At 41.8% G+C, this 17,424-nt stretch overlaps 1 protein-coding gene across 5 annotated transcripts in view; it reads right to left on the bottom strand.

The window, feature by feature from the left end:
* IQSEC1 (IQ motif and Sec7 domain ArfGEF 1) overlaps positions 1-17,424 on the bottom strand; it is a 174,562-nt gene that overhangs the window by 54,336 nt on the left and 102,802 nt on the right. For 2 of the 5 annotated variants that reach the window (XM_042823204.1, XM_042823208.1), the window contains exon 1: positions 10,231-10,333. The exons of 2 other annotated variants lie outside the window; for them this stretch is intronic. In XM_042823204.1, coding sequence (XP_042679138.1) covers positions 10,231-10,295 — 65 coding nt within the window. In that variant the 5' untranslated portion in view covers positions 10,296-10,333. Of the gene's footprint in view, positions 1-10,230; positions 10,334-17,102; positions 17,285-17,424 lie in introns of those variants that run through there. One more of the 5 variants, XM_042823205.1, reaches the window with a different exon arrangement.

The raw sequence follows: 17,424 nt of genomic DNA, 5'->3' as shown, positions 1-17,424 counted from the left end.
TTTTTTTTTTTTTTTTTTTTTTTTTCCTTTCTTCTGATCCAAACAATGACTGTCCTGAAATTTTACCAAGGTGGCTACAATTGAAGTATTGAAATACCTAGGGACTCAAACATGCTATCCATGGGATGGATTTAAATGCAAAACAAAAAGACCATAGACATGAAAAGTTCATTTCATAAATACAACACCCAGTGAATCTCCTTTTCTGTTCAAAAACACATGTCCTATATAAATAGGCCCAATGCTCAGGAAGAAAGAAGTGCTTACACATCTGTTTTACACCAACTATCTCTTTTTAAAACTTGGAGGTTAAAAAGTCAAACTCGGATCATAACTCCTAATTATAAATACCCACTTGAAACCGATCCAAATTCTCTACCTTGCTCAAAGAATGCAGACCAAAAGTCGCCTGTGGAACTGTGTAACAGAGAGCAGCTCAATGGCAGCTGCTAGAGCAGCTGGTCTGACCACACATTTCCATCATGAATGCTGAAAAAAACCCTTACATTTAAATGGCAACAACGTTTAGGTCAAACCCAGGCATTCCACATACAAACAAATCTGTATGATAGTTAATTTCTTGCATAAAACTTCGTCTTTACAACAAAGACCTAATATAAAACTGCAATGAGAAACAAAACACAGCACACAAACTATGACTCTCCGTAGGCAACCCAATCTGAGTACAATGATTCATTTGACACAAGGGTGCACCCCACGGCTTCAAAGCTGGCTTGCATTTCTGTACCTGTGGTGCTTTCCACTATCAACTCGGAGGTGTACTTAATTAAGGCTCTAATGTATGCATTGCATTATCCCAAATTACTCTTTGCAAAAAGTCCTGAATGTAACCTCTTAAAACGCACAACTAGCCATATGTAGTTCACACAAGCTAGTTTTATAAGATTTTTCTTTTCTTCCCTCTTCCACGATCCAATATTCCCCAATGGGGTGAGAACATCTGAACAGAAGTATATTATCAGTACAATTTGGAACAGATGAGAATCTAGTTCTTCCCATTTCTGTTTTGTATTCCTCTAGTACACAAAAGTCAATTTTATGAAGAACTTACACAAATCCCTAAATCCAATAAACGCAATAACATTAACAAACCAATCCACCTTCAAACATACACTGTCAAAAGTTCAAAGCCATTATGATGGACAGCAGTATTCACAGGCATTGACGAAAGCTTTGATCCAGGAAAGAAATATCGACCAACTTGTTTTACTTAGAATGCACTCTCACCAATTCAGCTGTTTTTGTTAAAAACAAATGAAACCTTTGAATGTACATCAAAGTAATGTCCCAGGTAATTCATCTTACTGAAGTTATATATCATTGCAAGAAAAATCCAGACAAAATTTGCATGTTCTCAGAAGCGAACACTAACAACTAATAAGCCAACCACTTTGCTCTGTAACGTTCTGTGTAACAGACTGCCAACAGCAGCCAGTTAAAACACAGTTTGAGGACCATTGACAGCCTGACCAGATCCGCAGACAAAACACCACTATGTGCCTTGCAAACTTCCATTTGCTTTCCAGTCCAAGCCCTGGATTCAAACTTAGAGAAATCCCCACCATCTGTTCGCTTGGACACTACTGAACTTTAATTCCCACTGAATAAACTCATGAAAGGCATTTAAAAAACAATCCTTATTTTTAAGGCTCTCTGACCCACAACCTTACGTGCTGCTAACAACAGCAGAGAGCAGGGGAAGATGACAGATCATGTTCTCTTCTCTGGAGCAGAAATTAGGAATTAATGCACTCTTTCTTCTGAAGCAGAGATGCACACAAGCAAGTTCAAAAGAGAACCAAACAGAAATCTACCCTACTTTATTTAAGGGAACAACCTTTATAATAGATTTAAGAACTAAGAATGTTTATTTGAGAAGAGCTTACTTGAGATTATCTTCAGCTTCCAAGGAGAAGAAGCAAGGTTAAATGCCTCACGTATCACCTTTGTCTATGTCAGTCAGGGCAGTGCGTTGCCTAGCAGACAAGTTTCTGCTACATAAGGGTTAAAATCAACAAAAAAGCAACCCTCCCACAGCACCCATTCAATGCCTGATGAAGCTTCCCTGCTAAAAGCAAAGCTGTGCTTTATTTTCATTATTTAGCAGCTGGAAAGTAACAAAAGAGACTGGAAGCATCAACAGAACTTAAGCACAGCTTGCTTACAGAAGTTACCTTCTATCTCAGGTAAAGAAAGTACATCATTCTCTGCTTACCTGCGATAACCATCACTCGACATACGCTCATTTAGCAGTGACCATATTCTGTACTTCAAACTGTTTTTATAAAGTGGACAAAATAACATTGAAATAAGGCTACAGAACAAAGTGAGGCTTGTGGCTAAAAGAGTTCTCAAAATGATCAGCCCAATTTTTAGAGGTTTGTTTTTAAGGTCAGCTCCTCTCTGCATGCCAACATAAAACACGCTCATATCAGAACATTCTTCAGAAGGATGTTTACCTTTTTTAAGTGAACTAGAGCTAAATTTCTCAAGTTTAACTGCACCACCCCACATTAACAGCATCTGTGAAGGTCTCTACTACCATTACAGACTGTGCCCTGTTCCTCTTAAGTGAACTCACACAATCAGAAGTGTTATAAATCTGTACAGTAACTCAGTGCAAGTATATAACCTCAACTATTAATTATCTGTTCAGATATAACATTCAGCACCTCGAATCCTCTTATTTACCAGACATATGCTACATGACACGTATTTAAGATTGCGAGATATTAAAACATTCTACCATTTATAACACCATGACATGACCTTTATTCAATGCTAATTTTAAATAGGAAGATTTAGTTTCTGCATCTGAGAAAAAAAAAAAAAATCATTTGCATGCACAGCTGAAGCAGCATTTGATATAATGCAAAAATCCTTGGCATCGTATCCCAGCTATCGTCGTATTTCACCTCTGCTGTGGCTTCAGCTGTTGTGTCAAGGCAGCCAGAGGTGATGCTGAGTGACACTGCTGAGAAATCATCTTGCAGGCAATGAAGTTCTGTAAGAAACTACCTACTAGTTTGCTCTGCCCGTTCAGGTCTTGGTGGATAACAATATACTTTCATCTCTTGTGGACTGTGTTTATCACACATGTGAATTAATTTGAACAGCCTTAAGGAAATCCTGTTCTCACAGTAGTAAGAAGTTTCAGGCATTTAGATTTCATACCTGGAACAAAATCATATCATTTTAGATCTAACGTATTTGATAAAGTCTATTATTTGACCAATTTTCAAGTTTTATCCCTTTCCTAGTTGAAATGATTACAAATAAAGTACAGTATACACAACTTTCAGTGGTTGTTTGACTTCTTTGAGTACCAGATAGACCTGATGAGTTGCAAGAGCAATGCAGTTACAAAAGCCAATCCAAATCCAAAATCAGTATGGATTGCTAACAGCCAGATCAGAAAAGAAAAAAGAACCTTTCACAATCTGAATCTAATACACTCAATGCCGTCACTCAATTTTAAACACTGCTTAAACCCTGCCTTGGCTGCCAGTTACCTTGTGTTGGGACTGAAACAAATGAAAACAAGCAAGAAAAGACAAAAAGCCTTCACTGGTTTTCTCTAAGGGAAAACAGTGTAATTTCAACACACACAAATGCATACAGGAATGAGAACCTCACACTAACTAGGAGAAAAAACCACTGACAGAACAGAAGCCTTCTTCCCGCTTTCAGTGAAGTTCAGAGTTTTGCTCCAACGCCAGTGGGAGCAGGGACCAGTCCTGAGCATTCTGCACGCATGGAAGAAGTCTGCGTAGTCACTTACTGGAAGAGAACCACTGCAAACCAGTCTTTAATCATAGGCTCATAAGTGTGAGATTTTTATCCTGTGCAACACACTCTAGTTTAAATTAAGGCATACAAAACTTAATGTTCAGGGAAACAAAACGGTAAGAGATCTTTTGTTTGAGGCACAGAGTTTAGCAGAAAATAAACTGTTTTAGGTATTACTCAGATTCAAGGCAATGTGTCCAAGACAGAAGGTACTTGCAGACACACTCAGACACAGAGTCGTACTACATGTGGATCTTAACTCTGAGGACAAATGAGACATCAGAAGATTACCTACAGTCAGTCCCTAATCAGTTGAAAAGCTAACATGCTTTTTCTCATTCATAAACTTCCTTCCTTTTACATTTCCTCTCCATTATGCTGAGCTCACATATCTTACAGTTTGTTTTCTGTTAGCGAGGAACTAAATGTAGCCTTTCAGTAGGACTTCCGACCCATATCACTGATCACAGTTAACACGGGTCTTGGGAACCTATTGGTGCTATTTCAAAGCTTTCTATAAGAACGTTGTGCTACAAAGCCTACCCACTGTTATATTTTAAAATCTTCTTTATGTTCTATTTGTTATCTTGAATCAATACTGAAATACAGAGCTGTACACACACAGCACTGGAGTGGAGCTGCCTGGCCACAAGGCAGCGAGCAGCAGCTTTGTTCAGATGCAGCACACTCACACCCACAGCAGCTCTGCAGCTCAGACTTCTGCGAGCATCAGGAATCCACACTGCCTTCTGCTGATACGACGTGCCTTAGCTGGGCATGTAAGGCTGCTCAACCACAAAAGAATGTAAGGTCTGAAGCACAGAACCTGGATTATTCTTAGAATTTACAGTCTATGTTCCATGACTTAATCCACAGATCTTTCCTCAACAGAAAATGGTCTTTAGGATGAGGGCAGAAGCCCAGTTCCTGAAAACAAGGTCACCTTTTGGTGAATCAAAAGTCAAATGTTTACAACAAGCTATTTGCCAAAACTGATTTAGAAAATGTCAAGACTGTCAGAAAAGATCTCGTGCAACATGTTGAACTATGGCAGCCCAGGAAAACTCTACTACTGTTCTTCCAGGCTGACTGAGATGTTTTTGATTCAGTTAAGTTTTAAGAATGAAAGTCCAAAACTGCAAGTTTGTTACCATTTGAGCCAATCTCCAATAAATACTGGGCAACCCTCTCTCTGTCTCACAGGCACTGCCCACTGGCACTAACAGGAATCCTCACTACAAAGTCTCACCCTCCCCAACTTGAAGCATTAGAACCATCTCCTTCTTGAAAGCAGCCTAATCAATACTTCACAGCACCGATTATCTCCTAAACAATTTTCACAAAATAAAGAATATATGAACAGCAATAACGAACTGCCTTTTGAGAATCTAAGAACAGCTGAGAACATTATCTAACGTTCAACACCCTGTGAAACGTCGTTAACTTCAAAGCATGTGAATCACCCCAGACACCTCTATAATGGAAACAAAGCAGCTGTTTACCCACACATTACAATAAAGCAGAACCACGCAAGAACAATAAAGATAATTTTTATTCCCAGTTGAGAGCGCAGAGAGAAAAGCTATAATTAAATAGAAACACAACCAAAAAGTTCACGCAGGCCTGCCCTGTCAGAACTGTTAGAGCTCTCAGAACAGCAGCTGGATCAGGAACGCTGCTGTCCACCTCGTTTGAATGATGACTTCCTCAACACAACCTCCCAAAAGCAGAGGGGAAACACTCACTTTGGTGTTACCTTTAAAGGCTGGGGGGCTTCCAACTCAACGGCCCGTTCCTCCCTAAAGATTTGTCCACAGAGTTCTGTGCAAGTGCTGACACAGTCTGCCGTCTCGACTCACGGAGCTGACAGGATCACAGCTATGATCGTTACGGCTGTAGGCTACACTACAAAGAACAGGCTAAACTCAAGTTATGTGCAGCCCAACATACAGATGTCTGAGCTTCAGCACTTATGGCCACTGCTCTATTTAACTCTCCACGTGATCTGAGATCAAGTCTGGTCTGAAGGTTGGGAGTGAAAAATAAATGAAAGTAAAACTGTGAGCTTTGTGTAGTACAGATGTAGGAATAGCAGCAAATACACCCTGTGACAAATATACATTGGGTTTGTATCCACGTCAGGTCATAAGGATGGCCTGAGGGATCACATATACGTATCAACAAACAGAAGGAAGTTTTCTTTTTCTCAGCTCTTACCGCAGCATTTCAACTCCTGACACATCCATCCTCATTAATCTGTAAGATCTCTAAGGGGAAACTGAATTTTTTTGGACCAAAGGACAGAGACCCTCAAAACAGGATTGACAGACTTTCGATTCTTTGCCTGTGCTCCTCCCCTGTATGCAGTCACTACATGAATGGAAACCAAGTCAGAAATGTTGCATTTTGATTCTGTTCGTACAACACAAAGCAAGAGGGAATTGAGTCCTTTGTTTTTAAGCACAAGTTCAACTCAAATGACACTGAACTACTGAAAGAATCTGATTACCAGATATACTACATCAATTTCCTGAATTAAAGGCTCCCAGAGCCATCATTTCAATATTCCTCTTCTCCCACAAAGATAAAATAGTTTGATTATTTTTTTCATGCCAAAACTTTGCTTTTTTTTTTTACTTTATTTTTATTAATTGCAATTTAAAATATTATAATTTAAGATTATTCACGATAATTTTATGAAAATGCCTTTGTCTAGGGTAAAGAAGGAAAAGAAGATTTATTTAGCTAAATTTGCAGCCCTCTTTAACGTAATACTGGGGCTTTGTGCTACAGTGGATTAAAGCAGCATCTGTTCTTCTCTGGAAACCTGGAGTCAAATCACAGCAGCGCAGCACACTTGCAATCTCTGTCTGTACCCTAATTACAATTGTCCTTACCCAAAAGAAAATTCAATTCCTGCACGATGCAAGAAGGTCTGTATTCATGTAACTAAAATGCTTTTGGTTACTAAGTGTGACCAAAAGCCCACGGTTGGTATTTTCTAGAAAATAAAGATGCATAAATTAAACAAAGTCCATATTTACATAAATATTGGTGTAAAATAGCAACATACAAGATGCTAAAAAAAATGAACTGAAGAGGCTTGATTCTGTTCTTGCAATGCAACAGTCTTGTTAGACAACAGAAAAACAGAAGTGAAATAGGGAATGCGAATTTGGCTTGCGCCTGTACTCTGCTTAAATATAAATGAAAACTAAACAAAGCACTTACCAAACACTGCACTAACACGCCTCCCCTCACACCCTGCTCATACACTCGAGTGTTCTGCTGATCAGACAATATGCAGGCTAAGGGCACATCCTCATACATTTAATGTAACAACTAGGGCAATCGGGGCTCCATCTTGAGGACAGTTTCCGAGACCTCCTGCAGTTCTGTTATTAAATAAACATAAAAAGCTACAATTGATTGACAGCTACTGTGATTAAAATAGGCCCAGCTCTGAAATTAACGATAAAATTCCAATTGATTCTGATAAAAAAAAATAACCTCATGAATGTTGAAACATTAAGAAAGTTGCATCCTTACTGAATCCTTCCTAAATGGTAACGAACCCTTGTAATGAAGAGGCACAGCCCAGTTATTCTACATCCACATATCATGATGCTCAAAGCAACTACCTTTTTTTTCTCATCATATTCTGCTGCTCCATACTTTTTTGAACACAAGAATAGCTACTGTGTAGCTTGAACCATTCCTCTGCATCTGTCAGAACTGACCTGAGCATAAACTGGGAGCTGTGTGGGTTCACAACAAAAGGTACATTAGTCTGAATCCTATGGAAGCATGGTGGATAAACTCAGGGACAGCTCTATGACATTAATAATTCCAAAATACAGACACCCTGAGAGCAGGCTAAATACTGTGTTACTCGCTGAGAGAAGCACAGCTGAAGCTATCAAGTTAGGGCAATACAGTATCTTGAATACCAGGTGGAACACCACATGCTATGCAAGAGGACTCGTTTCACTAGTAAAGCAGCAACTCACTTCTAGCACACATTTCCCAGTGGTCTGCTAGATGCCTGATGTTCACATTGGAGGGGTGTTAAAATCAAGAAGCACGGGTGAAATAAGCGAGGAAATATTAAATGCCACAGCCAGAACACTGCTGGCTTGGGTGCAGGATGACACCCTGCAGCCACCAATGGCGAGCCTTTGTCATCCACAGCTACTACTTCTTGCTGTTCAGGGCAAATGGAGTTTTCAAGGATAAATAATTAAGCATTCAAAATCAACTATGTAATTACAGTATCTCCCTCTCTGTTCAGAAAGTTTGATCCCTGAATTGCCATCTTTATACCCAGAAGAAAACACGATCAATATAAAAAAAAGCTCCGTCTTGAAGTTGTTGTTGCACCCGAAATCCTAGCAGCTAAGCTCCAGATTCCCACAGGTATGAAACAATTCCAACCTGGAAGTTTACGGAAGACTATTCTCACGATGCTAAATACTTGGAGGAATACTTTTCTACAGCCATACAAACGTGAACACATCTCTCCTCAGCAAATTTTAATTCTGCAATTTTGCAACACGTAAGGTGAGAAGCAATACGTAAGGCCGTCCAATTCTTCCTTGAGGAGAAACCACGTCCCAGGTCTCAAAAGAAGCACCCTGCCCAGTGCCAGCAAACACACCTCCTCCAGCAAGGAGCCAGAGCTCACTGCCTGGGCTCCTAGCAACCTACCCATACACACTTCTAAGCAGAGCAACAAACCAGTTACTGTTCTGCTTGGTATGTGTGTGTAAAACCAAACACTTTGAGCTTCCTTACCTATATTCAAAGTATTGAATTACGAGTATTTAAAGGATAGAAATTGCAAATTGGTTTTAAGTGTGTCAGGAGAGCACCTGAAGGGGTGAAGAAACAACTAAAAGCAACTGATATAGTGAGTGCTCTAACTTTCCCTGGTTAGTTCCATTTCACGTACTAAAATGGGTATCTTTGACCACATCGAATTAGTTGAAATGGGGGGGGGGGGGGAGATGCTAGCTGACTTCCCACATGAAACCTCAACATGGACTAGGCCATCTATTTAACTAACAACTATATTAGCAAACTGCAAAAAGACAATAGAATACTATGAGGCACTACCCCTAATAGCTGCAATTTCAGAACTAGAACAGGAGAACACAACAACAAAGCAAACCTGATACAAAAGTAGATGCAAAATGAGAAATGGGTCGTTTTACTCAGCAGGGCTTGACTTCCCCGAAAGCACTATAGAGATATCATGAATTCTGATAATACACGGGTATCTGTCACACGAACAGAAACAGTTAAACACAACCACCCAAACTAAGTGCTCAGCAATTCCTCTTTCAACACATCAGGCAGAATAATCAAGTTTAACTGAAAGGAAGTGCCTATATAGCAATGTGCAAACGTAGGAAAAAAAAACACTGAAACAATGACTGAATGGCAAAATATCACTGTGTGAATATGGGCAATATGTAACTGAGGGAACGTTTAGGAATTGTGTTATGAGCAAGCCATGCAAATAGAATGTGCTTTATGCAAATATTGCCAACTGCACAGAGGAAGCTTACCAGCTCAACTTTATTCTGTTCCTTAAGGATAAAAACAGACTCAAATGCATGACTTTAAACTGTATTATCAAACATCTTTCTTCCCCCAAAAAGCCCTTTTCCTTTCTTTTACAGGACAGACACTGTAGAAAGTCACAAGCAGTTACACCGAATCTGGTCACTTCCTTCTCTGTGTTTCTCCGCACAAGCACACACCCCATTTAAGACACGGCCTATCTCTCCTTCAGTTGTGGATCTCCGTAACAGTCCATCAGTCATCAAGTTCATTTCTTGGGATCCTTCAACATCCCGAGTCGGAAGCGACCCACGAGGATCACCACGTCCAACTCCCGGCTCGGCGCAGACCACCCAAAACCCAGACGGACGTCTGAGCGCGGCGTCCAGACGCCGATTCGTACTTCGTTTTGTAGTTTTGACACGTTACTCGGTGAGCAGCAGCAATACGAAGAGGCGCGCGTTAATGCGACGAGCCCCGACTCCAATCGCTCGCCCTGCCCTCAGTGCAGCCCTTCGAGCCCCGCGCCCGCCCCGCACGACTGTGGGTCCCGGCGCAGCTCGACAGCACGAGGTGACAGCCGCGCGACGACTCGGACCGAGCGCAGTTAGCGGCCAGAAGCGCGCCCAGCCGGCGGCACGCAGCGAGGCGCGGCTCTGAAAGCTGCGGGCAGCTCCGCGCCGAGCGGCGTTCGGTCGGCTGCGGGCAGAGTGATGCCTCTGCGCCGCACCGACTCGGAGCCGGCCCGCTTCCCCCGTTCCGAGGAGGAGGAGGAGGAGGAGGCCGGGCGGCGAGCGGAGCCCTTTGTGTGACGGGACGGCGCTCCGCCGAGCGGGGCCCCGCCGCGCGGCTTACCAGCTGTCGAGCTCCAGCTCCAGCAGCGACTGGGTCCTCTCGGAGCTGCAGTGCAGGCACCACATGGCCGGGCCGGAGTCTCGGGCGCGCAGCTCCGCGCTGCCACCATAGCCGCCCCTCGGCGCCCCGCCCTCGCCCGCTCCCCTCGGCGGCCGCTCGCGGGGCGGGCGGGAAAGGCGCGCGGCGGGAGGGGGAATGGCGCGCTCCCGACGCGGCTCGCGCTCCCGAAGCGGCTCGCGCCCCCCCCGGCGTCCCGCGCGCACGCGCTGAGGGCGGTCGTCCGGGGAACGCGGGCCGCCTCGGGGCCGCCGGGCGCTGCCGGGCCGCGACAGCGGTGCCCGCCGCAGCCGGCCCGGAGCCCGGCGGCAGGCAGGTGCTTGGCGGCAGCCCGGGACGGGTTTTACCGAGCGCTGCGCTGGCATAATTAAAGCCTGGAGACTTAATTACACACAGCGGTGCTCCGCGCGGCCTGCCCTCCGCTTCAGGAGGAGATCGGGGCCCTCCTCAGGAGCTCCTGCACCGGGCGCAGCGGGCTTTGCCAATGGCTGCCTTCCGAGCACAGCAGTTTCCTGACATCCAGATTATTACTATTTTTTTTTTTCAGCGTCAAGCTGTTCCCATGTGCCTCAGTTCCCTCTCCCTCCGTCTGCTAAAAAATCCTGAAAGTTCCCTTGAAATTATTTAAAGTCCGAGGTGAGAGCATGTGCAGGACTGAGGAGCGCCGAGGCCCGGCCCAGCTGTGCCTGCGCCCAGCCCAACTTGCATCCCTGGAAAGCACAGCGCTCAATAGCAAAGCTAAAAATATTTCCGATCTGCCACAATAAGAGCGTAAAATAGGAGTGCAGCCTGTTTAAAACCCTAGCTCAAGGCAACGGCAGCAGCTGTGCTGGTGGCACGTATCCCACCCATTTATTCTGAGGCACGCACGGAAACGGAGCGGTGTCGTCAACTTCACAGACATTCAAAACAGCAGCATCTAAGCTTCCCTGTTGTTGTTTTGAATGTTAGCATAACAGCTCCAATCCCATTTCTTTTCAATAAAGCATTTTTCATACACTGCATTAGCATGAGATGGGCTGAGGTTCTCAATTACGAGGCAGAACATGAACTCATCCAGCAGAGCGCACACAAAGCAGTGGACAAAGGACGATGGCACACGCAGGGCTGTGCAGGCCTGCTGACAGGAGAACAGCCCTTCTGTGAGGACAGGCTGATTATAACAGGAAAAAATATTCATCTACCAGAGCCAGATTTTTGGGATAAAAATGAATAATTAAAAAAAAAAAAAAAAGTTAAGGTCCTATTATCCCTTGCTGCTTCACTGAATCCTGACCCGGAAAGCTTCTAGTTTTTGCTGTATCATGCCCTCAGTATTCTCAGCATTTCTAATTGGGAGACTTCCACTGCTTCAGAAAGCACAGCAGCTCTGTAGTAAAGCAAGCTCTGGCAGGCAATAGCTCCTCACTAGAATCATAAGGAATATCTGAATTTCATCATCACTCTATTTGACAGATGACTAAGAATCTCTCCCTTTTTTCTTTTTTTCTTTTTTTTTTTTTTTAAAGTGGATCCACCATGCAGTGATTAAAGTAATGCAAAAAATGAAGTCTAAACAGAGTTAATTAAAACTTGTTAATTTATAAATAAAAACCATCTCATCTCCTACAGGACTGAAAAAGGTGGTTTAGCTTTCATAACCTTACATACTCACACACCTCTTCTGTAGAAACCACACAGTTCTGCAAAAATATTAACACTGAAATTGCATGATTTTTTTTCCACACAATATTTAACACTTTTTTTCCTAATTAAAAATGATAATGCATCTTGAAGCTTTCCAAGCCATCCTCCCTCAAAGCCTGGAAAAAAGAGAGGGCTTGCAGTGCATCTGGAAGGTAAATCCAAGCTCTGTAGAGCTAAGGAACCAGCCAGTTCTGGAACCTGTTGCTGCCATGGAACAGTGCCTTACCAGCTGCCTGCCCACGTTCAAAATGCCTCCTGAGTTCCTCTGCTGATCTACACCACAAATAATTTTGAAGACTACCTGCTCCTCACAGTTTACAAAAACTACTCCCAAAGCATTTTTAGTTTTACAGGTCAAAAAGAACAGCTGAAACTGCACTATAAAGCCAGTGACAAATATTGCTGCCTACAGGTACACAGAAAGGAGAGTTTCAAAAAATAGCAAGGCCAGTATGATTAATATCCTGTAACAATACAAGAAAGCAAGATGAATTTTGAGTTTCCTGTGAAAACGTTTCATGGAACCATCAAAACAACTTGCTTTCCAAATTAAGTTTCCCTTCATCAAAATAAGCATCATGTCTGTGTAAGTTGGGGAAACTGTCTAACCACAGCCACTCCTTGTCTTCATTTAGATGCCAGGGTACTGGAGAACTGGAAAGTAATTAAGAAAACAGGAACCATTCTTGGAGGGCTGAGTTTTTTGTTCTTTTTTTGGGGGGGGGGAAGGAGGGTGTTGGGGGATGCATGGCCAGTGAGTTCACTGCTAAAGACTTCACTCTTAATCATCTGCAGTTTTTAATGAAGTTTTTTCTGGATTTTTTTTTTTTTTTTTTTTTTTTTTTGTTAGTGATTTGCATGATACTTTTTAGTAATGAAAACATTCCAGCACATAAAAACAGCACAGATCCCTGCAGTTTAGAGAATTCTCAGAAGTTTAGTCAGAAGCTAAAAATGCTGCTTAAACAAATCAGGTACAAGCGAGAGCATAATAAAAGGCTCAGCTGTGTCCTTGTATTGTGCATACAACATACTTCTTATTTACAATATATACCATGAGAACTGATTGTATCTTTCTGATGATAAAAGCAGCAAAATGACTTAAACCCAGTTAAACGTTTGGATCGAATGTGCATTTTGCAGTTTCCTAAGGAGGCATTAGCATGGATTCCAAGAGACTGGGTCTAACCAGCTTTCAGCGAAACTCAAATATGCTAAGGACACACCTACACTAACTGTTTTGATAGTGATGTTACTGCACGTCTATAAACCAGAGACTATTTACACTGCAGTGCCTACTTTCAAGATCTCACATTTATCCAGGCAGCCTCTTCACACAGAAGTCTTTGACATCGTAGACAGACGCTCCAACTATTCCATGTTTTTTTGGTCCTGACTCAATGTGCTCCTGCTCCAAGCTTTGTCTCTATGTGTAATCAGGCACAAATCCAAAGCAGACATAAGCAGTCCACAAGTCAGCTGCTAAGTGGAAACTGGTTTCCAGAGGAGAAACCAAGTGCAGACAGTTTGAATGTAGGCTGGATATAAACCAGAAAGGGCAGCTCAGACACTCTGATCTCAAAAGCAGTCAAAGAATTTTCTGAAAATGTTTTTTTTCAGAACACGTTGCAGTCTTCCTTCAGCAGATACAAGCATGTATGCTAGATAAGCAAAACAACCCGTCAGTGCTAACAAACCTCATTTCAAATACCACATGGATAACTGTTATAGCTTCCCCCACCCTCAACTTCAACAATCCCAAATTCTCAGTTTGCTTTGACCATTCTCCTGTAAAATTTCCATTAAACTACTTTTAAATGGTTTTTAGTCTTCAAAACCTGAAGTAGAGATTAAATGACAAAGTATTCTATAAACACAAGATCTCACATGTATTGTGATACGGGAAATTAAACACAGAAAACAAATTATTGATGCACTACACAGATGGCATTGTGGCTTCTGTGTCAAGGCAGCCTGGTGTAATTATTTTTGGAAGGATCTTTTGTTTACGTTTAAGCATTCCAAACCCATTTTTGCTGGACCACAGTCCATCAGGTAACAGGCAGGTTGTGATTTTTCATAGACAGGTGGGGCTTGACTTTTTAGGACAATCTTTTCATAGCACATAGCTACAGGTCTTTTCTTTCCTGATGACACAGGAGCAGTACGTCATGCTTTGTACCAAACACAGAGGGGATGTTTCAGGCCTCAGAAGAGAGTGGCCAGGAGGGGATCGAACAGAGCTCACGTGTGGACTCCCACTCCACTTCGTCTGCACTTTCTAGGAGGCTTTGGCACAACCAATAGCGCACACAAACACACACAAAAAAAAGAGGCTGTACGCCCCTTGTTCCCCAGCTGCCATTTTGACATCTAGCTGCTGCCACCAGGATACTGTAGAAAAACACAGAGCAGGGTAAGAAGACAAGAAAGTAAATTTTTGTATCTTAGTATCCTTGCTCCTAGCAAACTGTCGGAGCACAACTAATAATGCGACACAAAGTTATCTCTGCTTCATAAAAAAAACGATCCAGCAGAAGAAATTAAGAACTAGGAAATCTGTGTGCAAGAGGAAGTAAAACAAGATTTCACGCTATGAACTCATCCTCACTAGATTGGAAATTAGGGGTAAATAATTCCAAAGCAAGCAAGCTGGCTGACCTCAGGAAAAGCTCGCTGTTGATAACTGGTTAACTCACTGTAGTTGTTGGTTCACCCACTGCATGTCACTCCAGTTTTCGGTCAGTGCAACCAGCGAATACTAAAGACCTACTCAGAAATGCAGTTTCAATTTTGCTATCGTTGTTATATTTAACTCTTCAGTAGTGAATGTTAAACTGTTCAGTCTTCCTTGCTAAAGCCGTGTTTTATTTGTAGTACAGAAACATAATTAAACCTTAAATTAAGCACAACTGAAATTTTGGTGTACCCAGTAATTTACATAAATCATTGTTATTTAATACGTTAATAGCTAAGATAAAGTTTATAAACCCCAGAGTGCAACAAACTCAATTTGGAATTACAAGCACACAGCAATTTGTAAAACATGTCATCTAAATCTACAGTAATTATGACCCTGCTTAAGGGTAATTCCCAACTTAATCACATTAAATACACTATTATTTCCAAGACTTAAAAGGCCAAAATGGGCATTTATCTTGCATTTTGCTTGAATAAAAGCAAAGTGCTACCCAAGGAAGGGAAAAAATAAAGCAAAAAAGAAAAAAAACAGGGTTATAAAGTTCTGTCTACATACACAGAGCATGAACACATGACGTTTTGTACATTAAAACACACACATGGGCCTAAATACCTCACTTCTTTCTCAACAGGCTTTTGAGAGTTATTAATCTAACTCTGCTTGAAAAAATTATGCTAACATATAAGGACCCCCTTTCTCTTCCCGTGATGAATTCTCAGCTTCTCATGCTCCCTCCCTCCATGGTTACCTGTACACTTCAGAAAAATAAAATGCTTTAAGAAAACCAGAACTCTGGGATATACTGATTTCCAGGATGTACAGCACAATGCCTTGTCACAATGTTTTCAGATGTCACGTGAAAACTGTTAACAAACATTAACTGATTCCATAACTGTATAAACGTAGCACAGCATGGTAACTTTCCCACAGGACCTGGAATTACCTAGAAATTCTCAAATATGCCAAATAATTCTTCACAAGCAAATACTTTACTGTACTTATCCTGGTTTTGTATCCCCAGAATGGATTTTGTATCTTCTCTCATATAAGCTCATTCATTTTCTTCGGCTGTGTCCTAGTCCACTTTTTCTTTTTAAATGCCAATAACACAAAAATTGGCATTAAAACAATAATTACAACATCATTTTTTAACTGAACTTAAAAGGCCTTTAAATAAACACATCTGGGAAAAGGCCTTATGGCATCAGTTGCCATGGAGCAGGCAAAACAATGAATCTTTGTAATCACTCTGCTCTTCTAAGAACAGATCCAAAGGCTATTTAAGGCGATAGAAATCTTCTCTGACTTGGGGAGTTGTAGACTGCATACTGTAATTTGCAACTACCTATCTCAAAAAAAGAAAAGCACACCACACCTTTACAAAATATAAGATAGCTTTATCCCCGTGTGAAAGAGCAATACTGAAGGACAGAGACCATAAACCCTACAGAGGAAAACCACAATAACTATTCAACGTGACCTTGCAGATCTCTAGGAGAGCTAAAAGTGAAGTAGATCTACACGTTCAGCTTCTTTATTCCATTCCATAAAAGAAGACACTCAGCTTTTGACAGTGAGGAAAGAAAAGGGTCTGTCTTTCACTCCTCAAAGGAAACCTTGCCAGTGAAAGTCTGAAGTCTGTAGCAAACTCTCTCCTTAGGCCTGGTTGGTGGATCTGAATTAACATTCTGATTTTGATTTGGGGGGGAGGGGGTGGGGAGGAGGGAGAGAATTTCCACAGAGATAAAAACATTATTAAACATTAAGATTAATCTAGTAAAGCAGCAAGACAACCCAGAAAGCTACAGCAAGTTGTAAAACACACAAAATTTCAGAGATGGAAATAGGAAAGCATAAAGAGGATTAGATCACAGTCACACCAGTCGCCAAAGCCAGGATTCCTGACTGAAAATTCTCTGCTGTCAGTACTCTGACCTGATTTTGTGACTCAAAGTCAGCAGTTGATCTTCCAAACCCACACTTGTGTGGAAAGCTATTGTAAATGATATTTCATACTCTGCAATGCTGAATATTTACATCTATAGGAACAACATCCAAAGAAATGATATGAGAGCATTCTTTCTTAGTACAGCATGTAGAATTTTCTTACAAAGAACTATGAAAAACTGATCATGCTGCTTCTGAGAGGATCCTTTATTCTCTTGTTCTGCCTACCGCCGCTTCCCTTAGTGCTGCTAACAGCAAGACATTCCTGGTGTTCAAAAGTAGTCAGCAGTTACTAGATAGCTACATATCATTATGATATTACTAAGCAATTCAAAGCTTCTTTTGACAGATCCATAGACCTGTGTGATTATTAATTTCTGTTTGAATTACATGCAAATTTTCTCTCTCTCAAAAAAAAAAAAAAAAAAAAAGAAACACAACCAGGAGACCCTCAGCATCCACGCACGGTGCTGTGACTCACCCCAGCAGCAGAGCCGTGCCTGAGCAGTACAAGCTGCGAGCTAGTTTACCAACAGCAAGCAGTGGTTCTTCAAGAGAAAACACCTTCTTTGTACAAATCCATGGTAAGAAGGAGAGCAGATGCTTGGAAATCCCCCCAAGAAAAGTGCAGGCACTGACAAGGAGCCAGAGAGCCGCACTGGAAAGGAGTTCATCTGTAAGCTAAGAAGGCCACTCTACTATTGCCAGGAATTGTATATCAAAACAGAATAAAAAGGAGAGGAAGACCTTTGGTCTGCATTCTTAGGGGCAATAAATCCCTAAGGACTCTGTACTGCAAATAC

This window comes from Centrocercus urophasianus, unplaced genomic scaffold (genome assembly GCF_019232065.1).
Source record: "Centrocercus urophasianus isolate 14NV4802_14NV808 unplaced genomic scaffold, USGS_Curo_1.0 seq_22, whole genome shotgun sequence".
Lineage (NCBI taxonomy): Eukaryota > Metazoa > Chordata > Aves > Galliformes > Phasianidae > Centrocercus > Centrocercus urophasianus.
Note: the sequence above shows the minus strand (reverse complement) of the source record. Positions and strands in the feature narration are given on the sequence as shown.